The sequence below is a fragment of the Ciconia boyciana genome, unplaced genomic scaffold, assembly GCF_034638445.1.
Source record: "Ciconia boyciana unplaced genomic scaffold, ASM3463844v1 HiC_scaffold_38, whole genome shotgun sequence".
NCBI lineage: Eukaryota > Metazoa > Chordata > Aves > Ciconiiformes > Ciconiidae > Ciconia > Ciconia boyciana.
Genome location: NW_027328406.1, coordinates 733,642 through 751,380, shown reverse-complemented (window position 1 = coordinate 751,380; position 17,739 = coordinate 733,642). Strand labels below are relative to the sequence as shown.

The 17,739-nt window shown below is 50.4% G+C and overlaps 1 gene segment (V, D, J or C); it reads left to right on the top strand.

The window, feature by feature from the left end:
• The first annotated feature begins 2,305 nt into the window (after nucleotides 1-2,305).
• LOC140645774 (immunoglobulin heavy variable 3-23-like) lies at nucleotides 2,306-2,802 on the top strand. The segment is given in 2 exon segments: nucleotides 2,306-2,387; nucleotides 2,483-2,802. Coding segments are annotated over 2 exon segments (402 nt in total).
• Nucleotides 2,803-17,739: the final 14,937 nt, after the last annotated feature.

Below are 17,739 nucleotides of genomic sequence, written 5' to 3'. Positions count from 1 at the left end.
TTGCCCCTAATCTCAGCCGGTTTTGCCCCAAATATTGACTGTTTGCCCCAAATCTCGACTGTTTTTGTGCGAAACCTCGACCGTTTGCTCCTAAGCTTGGCCGTGTTTGCCCCAAATATTGACCCTTTGCCCCAAACCTCGAATGTTTTTGCCCCAGATCTCGACCATTTGGCCCTAATCTTGCCTGATTTTGCACCAAGCATTGACCGTTTCCCAAAACCTAGGCTGTTTTTGCCCCAAAACTCGACCGTTAGCCCCAAATCTGGACCACTTGCCCCAAACCTCGACCATTTCTGCCCCAAACCTCGAGCATTTGCCCCAAATCTCAACCATTTTAGTCCAAACCTTGCCCGTTTGTCCCAAAACTCAACCATTTTTCCCAAACCTCGACTGGTTGTCTTCTGAAACTCAACCATTTGCCCCAAACCTCGACTGTTTTTGCCCCAAATCTCAATCGTTTTCCCCAAACCTCAACTGTTTGCCCCAAATCTCAACTGGTTTTGCCCCAAACCTCGACTATTTTGTCCACATACCTTGATCGTTTGCACCAAATCTTGACCGGTTTTGCCCAAATCTTGACCGTTTGCCCCGAAACTCAACCATTTCCCCAAAACCTCATCCGCTTTTCTCCCAAAACTCTATCATTTGTCCCAAACCTCGATTGGTTTTCTGCCAGATCTTGACCATTCCCCAAACCCTGACTGTTTGCCCCAAATCTCGACTCTTTTTGCCCCAGACCTCCACCATTTGCCCCTAATCTGAGCTGGTTTTGCCCCAAATATTGACTGTTTGCCCTAATATCTCAGCCATTTTTGCCCTAAAACTCAAGCGATTGCCCCAAATCTCAAACATTTGCCCCATACCTGAAGTGATTGCCCCAGATCTTGACTATTTTTCCCCTAACCTCGACCGGTTGCCCCAATGTCAACATTTTTTGTCCCTAACCTCGACTGTTTGCCGCAAATCTCGACTGTTTTGCCCCAAATGTTGACCGTTTGCCCCCAAATCTCAACAGAATTGAGTCGCCCGCTCCCGGCATCGCCCCCCATATCCGCGCCCGGGGAGGGGGTCAGCGGGGCTGGGTCCTACCTGGCAGGGCTGCGAGGAGGAGGAGGAAGGTGGAGGGGGCCTGAGCTGGGATGTGTCCTGCTGGGGGGTCCTCTGTGCCCAGGGGGGCTCGAGTGGGTCTGGGGGATGGTGAAAGCAGAGGAGGGTGCGAGGGGGCTTGAGCAGCCCTGGCCGGCCCCCAGCCCTGTTTCCAGACCCCTGACTCAACGTTGAACCCCTTTCATGGAGCCTGGACACCTGCCCTGAGCCTGGACCCCTTGCAATGAGCCTGGACCAATGTCATCAGCTTGGACCCTGCACAGAGGGCTGGGGGCTGCCGGGCATCGCTGCCTCCCGCGGGGACACCGCTCGCCTGCGCTTTTCCTGCCCAGACACGGGGTCGGTGCCAGCAGCACCACCAGCACCACCAGCAGCTTTCGCGCAGTAGTAGGTGGCCGTGTCGTCGGCCCTGAGGCTGTTCATCTGCAGCGTGACCGTGCTCTGGGAGTTGTCCCTCGAGATGGTGAAGCGCCCTTGCACCGCCGGCGCGTAGTTTGTGCCACTACCACCAGTGTTAATTTGCGCGATGAACCGGATCCCCTTCCCGGGCGCCTGTCGCACCCATCCCATGCTGGTGCCGCTGAAGGTGAAGCCAGAGCCCTTGCAGAGGAGGCGCAGGGACCCCCCGGGTGTCTGGAGGCCCCCTCCGCACTCGACCAGCTGCACGGCCGCCCACAGCCCTGGGGAGGGGCAGAAGAGGGGACCCCCCAGGTCCCTCTGTGCCTTGCTGCAGGCTGGCACCAGCTTCAGGGGAGCAAAGCTGGGGTGCAGGGGGGTTTGGGCACAGGAAGGGGTCTGGGCTCATTTCAGAGGTCCAGGTTCGGGCAGAGGTCCAGGCTCAGTGCAAGGGTTCGGGGCTCAAAGCAAAGGGTTTCTGCACTGTGCAGGGGTCCAGGCTGGGTGCAAGGGTCTGGGGTCGGGCAGAGGTTTTAGGCAGATGCTGAGAATGGGGAAAGAGCTCAGGGATGGCTGGGCTTGCTGCAAAGGCTCTGGGCTTGGTATAAACAGTCCAGGCTTGGTGCACGGGGTCCAGGCTCAGTGCAATGGGTCCGGGCTCAGGGCAGGGGTTCGGGCTCCGTGGAAGGGGTCCAGGGTTGGGTCAGGGGTCTGGAAACAGGGCTGGGGGCCGGCCAGGGCTGCTCAAGCCCCCTCACATCCTCCTCTGCTTTAACCATCCCCCTGAGCCACTCGAGCCCCCATGGGCACAGAGGACCCCCCAGCAGGACACATCCCAGCTCCGCCCCCCTCCACCTTCCTCCTCCTCCTCGCAGCCCTGCCAGGTAGGACCCGGCCCCGCTGACCCCCTCCCCGGGCGCGGATATGGGGGGCGATGCCGGGAGCGGGCGACTCAATTCTGTCCTTCCTTCTTCCGCAGGGCTGCAGGCGGCCGTGCAGCTGGTCGAGTCCGGAGGGGGCCTCCAGAAACCCGGGGGGTCCCTGACCCTCGTCTGCAAGGCCTCCGGCTTCACCTTCAGCAGTGTCAACATGGAGTGGGTGCGACAGGCGCCTGGGAAGGGGCTCGAGTGGGTCGCGGGTATTTACAGCAGTAGCACAGGCTACGCGTCGGCGGTGCAAGGGCGCTTCACCATCTCGAGGGACAACTCCCAGAGCACGCTCACGCTGCAGATGAACAGCCTCAGGGCCGACGACACGGCCACCTACTACTGCGCGAAATATAGTGGTGGTGGTGTTTAGCTGGGAAAAAGAATCCCCATCAGCGATGCCCGGCAGCCCCCAGCCCTCTGTGCCGCGCTGGGACGGCTCCAGCCGGTTCATCTGCCTGCCCCAGCCTGGACCCCAGCACCGAGCCCCAACGTCCCTGCAGCGCGTCCCAGCATCGCAGCAGCTTCCCAAACCCCTGCACCGAGAGGTTTGGGGCAAGTGGTCAAGAGTGGGGGCAAACGGTCGAGGAATGGGGCAAAAACGGTACAGGTTTGGGGCAAACGGTCAATATGTAGTGCAAAATCAGGTGAGATTAGGGGAAACGGTCGACTTTTGGGGCAAAAACAATCAAGGTTTGGGACAAATGGTTGAGGTTCAGGCAAATGGTTGAGGTTTGTGGAAAAATCAGTCGAGATTTGGGGCAAATAGTTGAGGTCTGGGGCAAAAAGTGTTGACATTTGGGGCAACCAGTTGAGGTTTGAGGCAAAAATGGTCAAGATTTGGGCAATCACTTGAGGTTTTGGGCAAATGGTTGAGTTTTGGGGCAATCGTTTGAGGTTTGGGGCAAAAATGGCTGAGATATGGGGCAAATAGTCAATATTTGGGACAAAACCAGCTGAGATTAGGGGCAAACGGTGGAGGATTTGGGCAAAAAGAGTCGAGATTTGGGGCAAAGAGTCAAGGTTTGGGGCAAAAACAGTCTAGGTTTGGGGCAAGTGGTCAAATTGTGGGAGAAAACCGGTCGAAATTCGGGGCAAATGTTTGAGTTTCGGGGCAAACGGTCAAGGTTTGGGCTAAAACGGTCAAAATTTGGTGCATACAATCGAGGTTTTGGGCAAAAATGTTCGAGGTTTGAGGTAAACGGTCGAGGTTTGGGGCAAATAGTCGAGTTGTGGGAGAAAACCAGTCGTGGTTTGGGGCAAATGGTTGAGGTTTGGGACAAACGGTCAAGGTTTCGGCTAAAGAGGTCAAGATTTGGGGCAAAAATGTTCGAGGTTTGGGGTAAACGGTCGAGGTTTGAGACAAACGGTCGAGGTTTCGGCTAAAACGGTCAAGATTTGGGGCAAAATTGTCGAGGTTTGGGGCAAATGGTCGAGGTTTGGGGCAAAAATGGTCGAGGTTTGGGGCAGGTGGTCAAGATTTGGGGCAAACGGCTGAGGTTTGGGGCACGGATCTGGGTCGGGTGGGGGGCTCCCCGCTGGCTGCTGGCGTTTTGGGAAGATTTGAGGACGCAGCGCAGGGGTGTTGAGGCACGGTGACGGGCTCGGTGCCACAACCATAAGCACGTTTCGCGCAGTAGTAGGTGGCCGTGTCGTCGGCCCTGAGGCTGTTCATCTGCAGCGTGACCGTGCTCTGGGAGTTGTCCCTCGAGATGGTGAAGCGCCCTTGCACCGCCGACGCATATCTTGTGGTACTACCTTCGCTGCTAATATCTGCGATCAAATCAAGCCCTTCCCCGGCGCCTGTCGCACCCACATCATGCAGACGCTGCTGAAGGTGAAGCCGGAGCCCTTGCAGAGGAGGCGCAGGGACCCCCCGGGTGTCCAGGCTCAGTGGAAGTGTCCAGGGTGTGGAGCAAAGGATCTGGGCATCGTGCAGGGGTTGGGTTCAGGGGTCCAGGTTCACTGCAGGAGTTTTGGGAAGATGCTGGGAATGGGGAAATAGCACCGGGATGTTTGGGCTCCGTGCAAAGGATCTGGGCTTGGTACAAACAGTTCGGGCTCAGTGCAATGGGTCCGGGCTCAGGCTTCATCTTCAGCAGCATCTGCATGATGTGGGTGCGACAGGCGCCCGGGAAGGGGCTCGAGTTCGTCGCATTTATTAGCAGCAGTGGTAGTACCACAAGATATGCGCCGGCGGTGCAAGGGCGCTTCACCATCTCGAGGGACAACTCCCAGAGCACGCTCACGCTGCAGATGAACAGCCTCAGGGCCGACGACACGGCCACCTACTACTGCGCGAAAGAAGCTGATGCTGGTGTGTAGCTGGGAAAAAGAATCCCCATCAGCGATGCCCGGCAGCCCCCAGCCCTCTGTGCCGCGCTGGGACGGCTCCAGCCGGTTCATCTGCCTGCCCCAGCCTGGACCCCAGCACCGAGCCCCAACGTCCCTGCAGCGCGTCCCAGCATCGCAGCAGCTTCCCAAACCCCTGCACCGAGCATGGACGCCTGCCCCAAGCATGGCCCAGTGCACTGAACCCAGACACTTCAGCGAGCACGGACCCCTCCTGTGCCCAGACCCCCCCAGGGACCCCAGCTTTGCTCCCCCAGGGCTGGTGTAACCTCGAAGAGGGCTCAGGGTGTGGGTGTGGGGTAGGGGTGCAGCTGTGTGCAAGGGCCCAGGCTGGGTGCAGGGGTGCAGGAAGGAGGCAGGGGTTTCAGGAAGACGCTGGGATGTGGGGACGCAGCGCAGGGGTGTTGGGGCACGGTGCAAGTGTCGGTGCCACCACCACCAGGTTGTTTCGCGCAGTAGTAGGTGGCCGTGTCGTCGGCCCTGAGGCTGTTCATCTGCAGCGTGAGCGTGCTCTGGGAGTTGTCCTTGGAGATGGTGAAGCGCCCTTTGACCGCCGACGCGTAGTATGTGCTACTGCTGCTAATACCCGCGACGAACTCGAGCCCCTTCCCAGGTGCCTGTCGCACCCAAACAATGACGGTGCTGCTGAAGGTGAAGCCGGAGCCCTTGCAGCAAAACAAGCTGGAGGTGGCTCCGACCGCAGCACCGTGCCCCGACGCCCCTGCACGTGTCCCCAAACCCCTGCATCTTCCTGAAACCCCTGGCACTGAGCCAGGACTACTTGCACTAAACCAGAACATGCCTGCACTGTGTCCCCACATCCCAGAATCTTCCCAAAACCCCTGCACCCAGCCCGGACCCTTCCACCCAGCCCAGACCCCTGCACCCAGCCCACATCCTTGCCCCAAGCCTTGACCGTTTGCCTTAAGCCCAGAATTCCTGCACCCAGTCTGCATCCTTGTAGCCACCCTCGTGCCCAAATCCTCGGCTCTTGAGCTCGCTGGATGCTGCCCCCTCAGCCCCGTCGTCCTTACCACCAGCACCACCACCGGTGATTTCTGCCACCCACTCGAGCCCCTTCCCTGGCGCCTGTAGCACCCAGAACATGCCGGAGGTGCTGGAGGTGAAGCCGGAGCCCTTGCAGAGCTGGGGGCTTGGTGCTGGGTTTTCAGAAAGATGCTGGGATTCTGGGACACACTACCATCGCTCTGAATACCCGCGACGTACTCGAGCCCCTTCCCGGGCGCCTGTCGCACCCAAACCATGCCGGTGCTGCTGAAGGTGAAGCCGGAGCCCTTGCAGAGGAGGCGCAGGGACCCCCCGGGTTTCTGGAGGCCCCCTCCGGACTCGACCAGCTGCTCGGCCGCCTGCAGCCCTGCGGAGGGGCAGAAGCGGAGACCCCCAATTTCCCCAAACCCTGCTCCACATGGCCGCTGCTTTGTGGGAGCAAAAGCGCAAAAGCTCTGAGCGTCGTGTGGGGGTCTGGGCTCGGTCCGGAGTGTCCGGGCTGGGTGCAAGGCACCGGGCTTGGAGCAGGGCTTTGGGCTCAGAGGAAAGGGCCTGGGTTTGGTGCAGGGGTCTGGGCTGGGGGACGGGGTCCATACCCAGTGGAACCGTTTGGGGCAGCTGTTGAGATGCTGGGACACAGCGCAGGGATGTCCGGGGTCAGGGTGGGGTTCGGGCTTCATACAAGGGTCTGGGCTCAACGCAGAACGTCCAGGCTGGGTGCAGGGGTCCAGGGTGGGTGCAGGGGTCCAGGGTGGGTGCAAGAGTCTGGGCTTGCTGCAAGGGTCCGGGCTGGCCACAAGGCTTTGGGCTGGAGGCCAGGGTCTGGGCTCTCTGCAAAGGTGTCAGGAAGCTGCTGGGAAGTGGGGGAAGAGCACAGGGAGGTTTGGGCTGGCTGCAAGGGGTCTGGGCTTGGTGCAAAGCATCCAGGTTTGGTGCCGGGGTCCGGGCTCAGGACAGGCAGATGCAGCTGTGCCAGCGCTGCACAGAGGGCTGGGAGCTGCCGGGCATCGCTGCCTGCACGGGGACACCGCTCGCCTGCGGTTTTCCTGCCCAGACACGGGGTCGGTGCCACAGGTGCAACCAGCACCACCAGCAGCATTCGCGCAGTAGTAGGTGGCCGTGTCGTCGGCCCTGAGGCTGTTCATCTGCAGCGTGAGCGTGCTCTGGGAGTTGTCCCTCGAGATGGTGAAGCGCCCTTTGACCGCCGGCGCGTACTCTGTGTAACTACCACTGCTGTAAATACCCGCAACCCACTCGAGCCCCTTGCCGGGCGCCTGTCGCACCCACTGCATGTTGTTGCTGCTCAAGGTGAAGCCGGAGGCCTTGCAGACGAGGGTCAGGGACCCCCCGGGCTTCTGGAGGCCCCCTCCGGACTCAACCAGCTGCACGGCCGCCCGCAGCCCTGCGGAAGGAGGAAGGACAGAATTGAGTCGCCCGCTCCCGGCATTGCCCCCCATATCCGCGCCCGGGGAGGGGGTCAGCGGGGCTGGGTCCTACCTGGCAGGGCTGTGAGGAGGAGGAGGAAGGTGGAGGGGGCCTGAGCTGGGATGTGTCCTGCTGGGGGGTCCTCTGTGCCCAGGGGGGCTTGAGTGGGTCAGGGGGATGGTTAAAGCAGAGGAGAGTGCGAGGGGGCTTGAGCAGCCCTGGCCGGCCCCCAGCCCTGTTTCCAGACCCCTGACCCAACCCTGGACCCCTTCTACCGAGCCCAAACCCCTGCCCTGATCCTGGACCCATTGCACTGAGCCTGGACCCCTTGAACCAAGCCTGGACTGTTTATACCAAGCCCAGAGCCTTTGCAGCAAGCCCAGCCATCCCTGAGCTCTTTCCCCATTCTCAGCATCTGCCTAAAACCTCTGCCCGACCCCTGACCCTTGCACCCAGCCTGCACCCCTGCACAGTGCAGAAACCCTTTGCTTTGAGCCCCGAACCCTTGCACTGAGCCTGGACACTCGGGGGGTCCCTGCGCCTCCTCTGCAAGGGCTCCGGCTTCACCTTCAGCAGCGTCTGCATGATGTGGGTGCGCCAGGCGCCCGGGAAGGGGCTCGAGTTCGTCGCATATATTAGCAGCGATGGTAGAACCACAGGATATGCATCGGCGGTGCAAGGGCGCTTCACCATCTCGAGCGACAACTCCCAGAGCACGCTCACGCTGCAGATGAACAGCCTCAGGGCCGACGACACGGCCACCTACTACTGCGCGAAATATAGTTGTGGTGGTGTTTAGCTGGGAAAAAGAATCCCCATCAGCGATGCCCGGCAGCCCCCAGCCCTCTGTGCCGCGCTGGGACGGCTCCAGCCGGTTCATCTGCCTGCCCAAACCCCCTGCACCCCAGCACCGAGCCCCAACGTCCCTGCAGCGCGTCCCAGCATCGCAGCAGCTTCCCAAACCCCTGCACCGAGAGGTTTGGGGCAAGTGGTCAAGATTTGGGAGAAAACCGGTCGAGGTTTGGGGCAAATGGTTGACTTTTGGGAGAAAACCTGTCGAAGTTTGGGGATGGGGATGGGGTCCAGGGGTCCTCTTTACGCTGCTCCAGACCCCTACACCCAGCCCAGACCCTTGCCTCAAGCCTGGACCACTTGAACCCAGCCCAGACCCTTGAATCCAGTCTGGGCGCTTTGCAATGAGCTCAGAGCACTGCACGGTGCCCAAATGCCCCGATCTTGGCCCAAATCCTGCCCTGTGCCTCGCCTGCAAGGGCTCCAGCTTCACCTTCAGCAGCTTCGGCATGGACTGGGTGCGACAGGCACCCGGGAAGGGGCTCGAGTACGTCGCGGGTATTACCGACGATGGTAGTTACACAACCTACGCGTCGGGGGTGCAAGGGCGCTTCACCATCTCGAGGGACAACTCCCAGAGCACGCTCACGCTGCAGGTGAACAGCCTCAGGGCCGACGACACGGCCACCTACTACTGCGCGAGAGGTTATACTGGTGGTGACACCAATCCCAGCCAGCACCGTGCCCCAACATCCCTGCACTCTGTCCCTAAGTCCCAGCATCTTCCCAAAACCCCTGCACCCAGCCTGGACCCCTGCACCCAGCCTGGACCCCTGCACCAAACCCAGGTCCTTGCCCTGAGCCGCCACCATTTCCACCGAGCCCAGACGTTCTGCACTGAACTCGGATCATTTGCAATGAACCTTGTCCCCTGGATGATACCCAAATGCCCAGCTCTTCCCCCAAACCCCAGCCCTGCGCCTCCTCTGCAAGGGCTCCGGCTCCACCTCCAGCAGCTACGAAATGCTCTGGGTGCGACAGGCGCCCGGGAAGGGGCTCCAGTTGGTCGCGGGTATTTGCAGCGATGGAAGTGACAAATGCTATGTCCCGTCAGTCACGTCAAGGTCTTCCAGCATCCCAACATCTTCCCAAAACCCTTTGCCCCGAGCCTGAGCATCCCTGCCCTGCAGCCCCACATCCCAGCACCTTCCCAGCACCCTCCCAGCACCCCTGCACCCAGCACAGACCCTCGCCCTCAGCCCAAATACCTGCTCCATACAAAGAGCCCTGCCCGCACCCAGCTCCTGCCCCGTCCCTGGAGCCCCTGCCTGGCTCCTGCCCCGGGCACCCACACCCCATCCCGCCACCCTGCCTGCTCTGTCCCAGCCACCCCAAACACCTGCATGGGGCCAAAATCCCCTATCGTGACCTGAAACCCCGGCACCCAGCTCAAAACCCTGCCTTGAGCCTGGATCCCTGCATGAGCCGTATCCTGCAAGGGCTCCGGGTTCACCTTCAGCAGCAACGGCATGAGCTGGGTGCGACAGGCGCCCAGGAAGGGGCTCAAGTACATTGCGGGTATTACCGACGATGGTAGTTTCACAGACTACGCGTCGGCGGTGCAAGGGCGCTTCACCATCTCGAAGGACAACTCCCAGAGCACGCTCACGCTGCAGATGAACAGCCTCAGGGCCGACGACACGGCCACCTACTACTGCGCGAAAGATTATACTGGTGGTGACACCAATCCCAGCCAGCACCGTGCCCCAACATCCCTGCACTGTGTCCCTCAGTCCCAGCATCTTCCCAAAACCCCTGCACCCAGCCTGGACCCCTGCACCAAACCCAGGTCCTTGCCCTGAGCCGCCACCATTTCCACCGTCCCAGACCATTGCACTGAACCCGCATCCTTGCATCCAGCCCGCACCCTTGCAGCAAGCCCAAATCCTTCGGGGTGCCCAAATGCCCGGCTCTTGACCCAAATTTGTGCCCTGTGCCTCCCCTGCAAGGGCTCCCGTTTCTCCTCCAGCAGCTACCCCATGCTCTGGGTGCGACAGGCGCCCGGGAAGGGGCTCGAGTGGGCGGCAGAAATCACCGGTGGTGGTCAGGACTACAGGGCCGTGGGGGTAGCACGCAGCGAGCTCCAGCGCCGGGGATTTGGGCACGGTGCAGGGATTTGGGCTTTCTGTAGAGGATCCGTGTTCGGTGCGAGAAGTCTGGGCTGGGTGTGAACGGTGGAGGCTCAGGGCCAGGGTGTGGGTGTGGGGTAGGGGTGCAGCTGTGTGCAAGGGCCCAGGCTGGGTGCAGGGCTGCAGGAAGGAGGCAGGGGTTTCAGGAAGATGCGGGGATGTGGGGACGCAGCGCAGGGGTGTTGGGGCACGGTGCAAGTGTCGGTGCCACCACCACCAGGTTGTTTCGCGCAGTAGTAGGTGGCCGTGTCGTCGGCCCTGAGGCTGTTCATCGGCAGCGTGACCGTGCTCTGGGAGTTGTCCCTCGAGATGGTGAAGCGCCCTTGCACCGCCGACGCGTAGCCTGTCCAACTACCATCGGTGTTAATAGCTGCGACCCGCTCGAGCCCCTTCCCGGGCGCCTGTCGCACCCAAACCATGTTGGTGCTGCTGAAGGTGAAGCCGGAGCCCTTGCAGACGAGGGTCAGGGACCCCCCGGGTTTCTGGAGGCCCCCTCCGGACTCGACCAGCTGCACGGCCGCCCGCAGCCCTGCGGAAGGAGCAAGGACAGAATTTGCACCAAATCTCAACCATTTTTGCCCCAAACCTTGAGCATTTGCCCCAAACCTCAACTGTTTGCCCCAAATCTCAGCCATTTCTGCCCTAAATATTGAGCATTTGCACCAAATCTCAACTGGTTTTGCCTCAAAATATCGACCATTTTTGCCACAGACCTTGATCGTTTGCACCAAATATTGACCAGTTTTGCCCAAATCTTGACCGTTCGCCTCGAAACTCAACCATTTGCCCCAAATATTGAGCATTTGCACCAAATCTCAACTCTTTTTGCCTCAAAATATCGACCATTTTTGCCACAGACCTTGATCGTTTGCACCAAATCTTGACCAGTTTTGCCCAAATCTTGACCGTTTGCCTCGAAACTCAACCATTTGCCCCAAATATTGAGCATTTGCACCAAATCTCAACTGGTTTTGCCTCAAAATATCGACCATTTTTGCCACAGACCTTGATCGTTTGCACCAAATCTTGACCAGTTTTGCCCAAATCTTGACCGTTCGCCTCGAAACTCAACCATTTGCCCCAAATATTGAGCATTTGCACCAAATCTCAACTCTTTTTGCCTCAAAATATCGACCATTTTTGCCACAGACCTTGATCGTTTGCACCAAATCTTGACCAGTTTTGCCCAAATCTTGACCGTTTGCCTCGAAACTCAACCATTTGCCCCAAACCTCGACCGGTTTTCTCCCAAAACTTGACCACCTTCTCCAAACCTCGACAGTTTTTGCCCCAAACATTGACTGTTTGCCCCAAATCTCGACTTTTTTTGCCCCAAACCTCAACAACCGTCTGCCCCTAATCTCAGCTGGTTTTGCCCCAAATCGCAACCATTTTTGCCCCAAACCTCGACCATTTGCCCCAAACCTTGATCGTTTGCCCCAAATCTTCACCACTTGCCCCAAACCTCGACCATTTTTGCCCCAACCCTCGGTCGTTTGCAACAAATCTTGACCGTTTTAGCCCAAATGTCGACTATTTGCCCCAAACCTCAACAATTTCCCCCAAACCTCGACTGGTTTTCTCCCAAAACTCGACTGTTTGCCCCAAAACTCGACTGTTTGCCCCAAACCTCAACTGTTTGCCCCAAATCTCAGCCAATTTTGCCTCAAATATTGACTGTCTGCCCCCAAATCTCAACCGTTTTTGCCCCAAACTTCGACCTTTTGCCCCAGACCTCCAACATTTTTGCCCCAAACCTCGACTGGTTTTGCCCCAAACCTCGACCGTTTGCCCCTAAACTCGGCCAGTTTTGCCCCAAATATTGACCGTTTGCCCCAAACCTCGACCGTTTGCCCCTAAACTTGGCCGGGTTTGCCCCAAATATTGACTGTTTGCCCCAAATCTCGACCGTTTTTGCCCCAAACCTCGACCATTTGCCCTAATCTCAGCCGGTTTTGCCCCAAATATTGACCGTTTGCCGCCAAATCTCAGCCATTTTTGCCCAAAACCTCAAGTGATTGCCCCAAATCTCAACCATTTGCCCCAAACCTGAAGCGATTGCCCAAATCTTGACCATTTTTGCCCCAAGCCTTGACCGGTTGCCCCAAATGTCAACTCTTTTTGTCCCAAACCTCGACTGTTTTTGCCCCAAAACTCAACCATTTGCCCCTAATCTCGGCTGATTTTGCCCCAAATCTCGACCACTTGCCTCAAACCTCGACAGTTTTTGCCCCAAACCTCGATCGTTTGCACCAAATCTTGACCGTTTTAGCCCAAACCTCGACCGTTCGTCCCAAACCTCAACCATTTGCCCCAAATCTCGACTGGTTTTCTCCCAAAATTCGACTCTTTGCCCCAAACCTCGACCGTTTTTGCCCCAAACCTCGACCGTTTGCCCCAAACCTCAACTGTTTGCCCCAAATCTCAGCCAGTTTTGCCCCAAATATTGAATGTTTGCCCCAAATCTCAACCGGTTTTGCCCCAGACTTCAACCATTTGCCCCAAACCTCGACCATTTTTGCCCCAAACCTCGACCATTTGCCCCAAATCTTGACCGTTTTTACCCAAATCTCGACCATTTGCCCCGAAACTCAACCATTTGCCCCAAACCTCGACTGGTTTTGCCCCAAACTTCGACCTTTTCCCCCAAATCTCGACCGGTTTTGCCCCAAATCTCGTCCTTTTGCCCCAAACCTCGCCTGATTCCAGCACCTTCCCGATGCCCTGAGCCTGGATCCCTGCTGGGAACCCAGACCCTGGCCCTAATACACTTAATTATTAGCCTTAATTAAGAGGAGCTGGGGCTTAAATTTAATTATTAGCCCTAATATAATTCATTATTAGCCCTAATGACCTAATTATCAGCCGTAATTTAGAGGGGGATGGGAAATAAATTTAATTATAAGCCCTAATAGACTTAATTATTAGCCTTAATTTAGCGGGGATGGGAAATAAATTTAATTATGATGCCTAATAAACTTTGCTATTAGCCTTAATTTAGGGGGGGTGGGGGATAAATGTAATTATTAGCCCTAATACACTTCATTATTAGCCTTAATTTAGTGGGAATGGGAAATAAATGCAATTATATGGCCTAATAGACTTAATTATTAGCCCTAATTTAGGGGGGATGGGAAAGAAATGTAAGTATAAGGCCTAATAAACTTAGTTATTAGCCTTAATTTAGTGGGGATGGAAAAGAAATTTCATTATAAGCCCTGATAGACTTAATTATTAGCCTTAATTTAGCAGAGATGGGAAAGAAATGTAATGATAAGGCCTAATAAACTTAATTATTAGCCCTAATTTAGTGGGGTTGGGGGATAAATTTAATTATAAGGCCTAATAGACTTAGTTATTAGCCCTAATTTAGTGGGGATGGGGGATAAATTGAATTATAAGGCCTTAATTTAGTGGGGATGGGGGATAAATTTAATTATAAGGCCTAATAAACTTAGTTATTAGCCCTAATTTAGTGGGGATGGGGATAAATTGAATTATAAGGCCTAATAAACTTAGTTATTAGCCCTAATTTAGTGGGGATGGGGATAAATTTAATTATAAGGTCTAATATACTTAATTATTAGCCCTAATTTAGTGGGGATGGGGGATAAATTTAATTAAAAGGTCTAATAAACTTAATTATTAGCCCTAATTTAGCGGGGATGGGAGATAAATTGAATTATAAGGCCTAAATTTAGTGGGGATGGGGGATAAATTTAATTATAAGGCCTAATAAACTTAGTTATTAGCCCTAATTTAGTGGGGATGGGGGATAAATTGAATTATAAGGCCTAATAAACTTAGTTATTAGCCCTAATTTAGTGGGGATGGGGGATAAATTGAATTATAAGGCCTAATAAACTTAGTTATTAGCCCTAATTTAGTGGGGATGGGGGATAAATTGAATTATAAGGCCTAATAAACTTAGTTATTAGCCCTAATTTAGTGGGGATGGGGGATAAATTTAATTAAAAGGTCTAATAAACTTAATTATTAGCCCTAATTTAGCGGGGATGGGAGATAAATTGAATTATAAGGCCTAAATTTAGTGGGGATGGGGGATAAATTGAATTATAAGGCCTAATAAACTTAGTTATTAGCCCTAATTTAGTGGGGATGGGGGATAAATTGAATTATAAGGTCTAATATACTTAATTATTAGCCCTAATTTAGTGGGGATGGGGGATAAATTTAATTAAAAGGTCTAATAAACTTAATTATTAGCCCTAATTTAGTGGGGATGGGAGATAAATTGAATTATAAGGCCTAAATTTAGTGGGGATGGGGGATAAATTGAATTATAAGGCCTAATAAACTTAGTTATTAGCCCTAATTTAGTGGGGATGGGGGATAAATTTAATTATAAGGCCTAATAAACTTAGTTATTAGCCCTAATTTAGTGGGGATGGGGGATAAATTTAATTAAAAGGTCTAATAAACTTAATTATTAGCCCTAATTTAGTGGGGATGGGAGATAAATTGAATTATAAGGCCTAAATTTAGTGGGGATGGGGGATAAATTTAATTATAAGGCCTAATAAACTTAATTATTAGCCCTAATTTAGTGGGTAGGGGGGATAAATTGAATTATAAGGCCTAATAAACTTAATTATTAGCCCTAATTTAGTGGGGATGGGGGATAAATTTAATTAAAAGGTCTAATAAACTTAATTATTAGCCCTAATTTAGTGGGGATGGGAGATAAATTGAATTATAAGGCCTAAATTTAGTGGGGAAGGGGGATAAATTTAATTATAAGGCCTAATAAACTTAGTTATTAGCCCTAATTTAGTGGGGATGGGGGATAAATTGAATTATAAGGCCTAATAAACTTAGTTATTAGCCCTAATTTAGTGGGGATGGGGGATAAATTTAATTATAAGGTCTAATATACTTAATTATTAGCCCTAATTTAGTGGGGATGGGGGATAAATTGAATTATAGGGCCTAATAAACTTAGTTATTAGCCTTAATTTAGTGGAGATGGGAAAGAAATGTAATTATAAAGCCTAATAAATGTAATTATTAGCCCTAATAGACTGAAGTTTTAGCCCTAATAGAGTTAATTTTCGGCCCTAATCGAGGGCACGGGGGAGATCAACTTCATCAGACCCCGAAATTCAGGTGCCGAGAGCAACAGCTGTCACGAAAAGCCCGAAAACGAGAAGCAGGATCTCAGTCTGGGGGGAAAAAAGCCCTTTTTGGGGTTTCAGGTCCAATAATGGCTATTTTTGGCGGCGGCAGCTGCGCGGGAAAGCCCCAAACCGGGCGGGTTTAGCAGCGAAAAAGGGACTGCCCCCGCCAGCCCCAAAATACACCGCGAGCGAGCGGGAAGAGCCGGCCTCCCCTCCGCGCCCGTTATTAGCTTTATTAGCGTTATTAGCTGACAATTAATGGTAATGGGTTTATTTGCTCTTATTATTTTTGGTATTTTATTTGCCGTTTCATCATTGTTATTATTTTATGGGCAGGACTTGCTATTTTGTTGTTGTTGTTACCTTAGTAGAATTATTATTATTATTATTATTATTATTATTATTATTATTATTATTATTACTATTATTATATTTTATTGTTATATTAATAATTTTATTATTATCATTATTATTATATGTTACTTTGTTTTCTTTTTTTATTATTATTAGTAGTAGCAATAATACATCCTACTTTATCTTCTTTTATTATTTTTATTATTAGCAGCAATAATATGTCCTAATTTATTTTCTTTTGTTATTATTATTATTGTTATTAGCAATAATATATCCTACTTTATTTTCATTATTATTATTATTATTGTTATTAGCAATAATATATCCTACTTTATTTTCTTTATTATTATTATTATTATTATTGTTATTAGCAATAATATATCCTACTTTCTTTTCTTTATTATTATTATTATTATTGTTATTAGCAATAATATATCCTACTTTATTTTCTTTTATTATTATTATTATTATTAACAATCATACATCCTAATTTATTTTCTTATTTTTATTATTAGCAATAATACGTCCTACTTTATTTTCTTTTATTCTTATTATTATTAGCAATAATATATCCTACTTTCTTTTCTTTTCTTCTTCTTCTTATTAGCAATAATACGTCCTACTTGATTTTCTTTTATTAGTAGTAGTGTTATTAGCAATAATATATCCTACTTTATTTTATTATTATTATTATTATTAGCAATAATATATCCTACTTTATTTTCTTTTATTATTAGCAATAATATATCCTACTTTATCTTCTTTTATTATTATTATTATTAGCAGTAATACATCCTACTTTATTCTCTTTTATCATTATTATTAGCAGCAATAATACATCCTTCTTTATTTTCTTTTATCATTATTATTAGCAGTAATAATACATCCTACTTTATTTTCTTTTATTATCGTTATTAGCAATATGTCCTACTTTATTTTCTTTTATTATAATAACTATTATTATTAGCAATAATACATCCTACTTTATTTTCTTTCATTATTTTTATTATGAGCAGCAATAATACAACCTACTTTTTTATTTTATTATCATTATTATTAGCAATAATACGTCCTATTTTATTGTCTTTTTTATTATTACTATTAGTAATAATACATCAATAATAATAATAATAATAGTAATAATAATAAAAATAATAAATCTTACCTTCTTTTCTTTTTTTATTATTAGCGATAATACATCCTACCTTCTTTTCTATTATTATTATTATTATTATTATTATCATTATCATTATCATTAGCAATAATACATCCTACCTTCTTTTCTATTATTATTATTATTATTATTATTATTATTATTATTATTGCATCCTACCTTCTTTTCTATTATTATAATAATAATTATTAGCAATAATACATCCTACCTTCTTTTCTTTTCTTTTTATTATTATTATTAATACATCCTTTCTTTTCTTTTATTATCATTATTAGCACTAAAACCTTCTACTTGACTTTCTATTATTATTTTTATTAGCAGAAATACAGCCAACTTTATTTTAATTAACTCTTATGTTTTGCACAAATGCTTCTACTTTATTTATAGCATTATTAATAATAATAATTGCTTTTAAAATTCTTCTTAGTACTGCCTTTGCGGAACTACGCACTATTTTATTTATTAATATTGTGATTATTAGCAGAAATACTTCTGCTTTATTTCTCAGTATTATTCTTATCACTAATATTTGCTGTTTTCTTCTTATTATTACTATTCTTCCAGAAATATGTGCTTTATTTTATTATTATTAATATTATCAGAAATACGTCTACTTTATGATTTTTTTATTATTATTATTATTATTATTAGCAACAGTAGTTGCTATTTTATTCTTATTATTACGACTTTGCAGAAATGTGAGCTACTGTATTTATTATTATTATTAGAAATACTTCTACTTTGTTGTTATTAATATTATTATTATTAATAATAATAATAGAGGCCACTTTATTGTTAGTATTATTAACAGGAACACACTCTACCTTATTTTCTATTACTAATATTATTATTAGCACGATTACTTCGCCTTTATATTT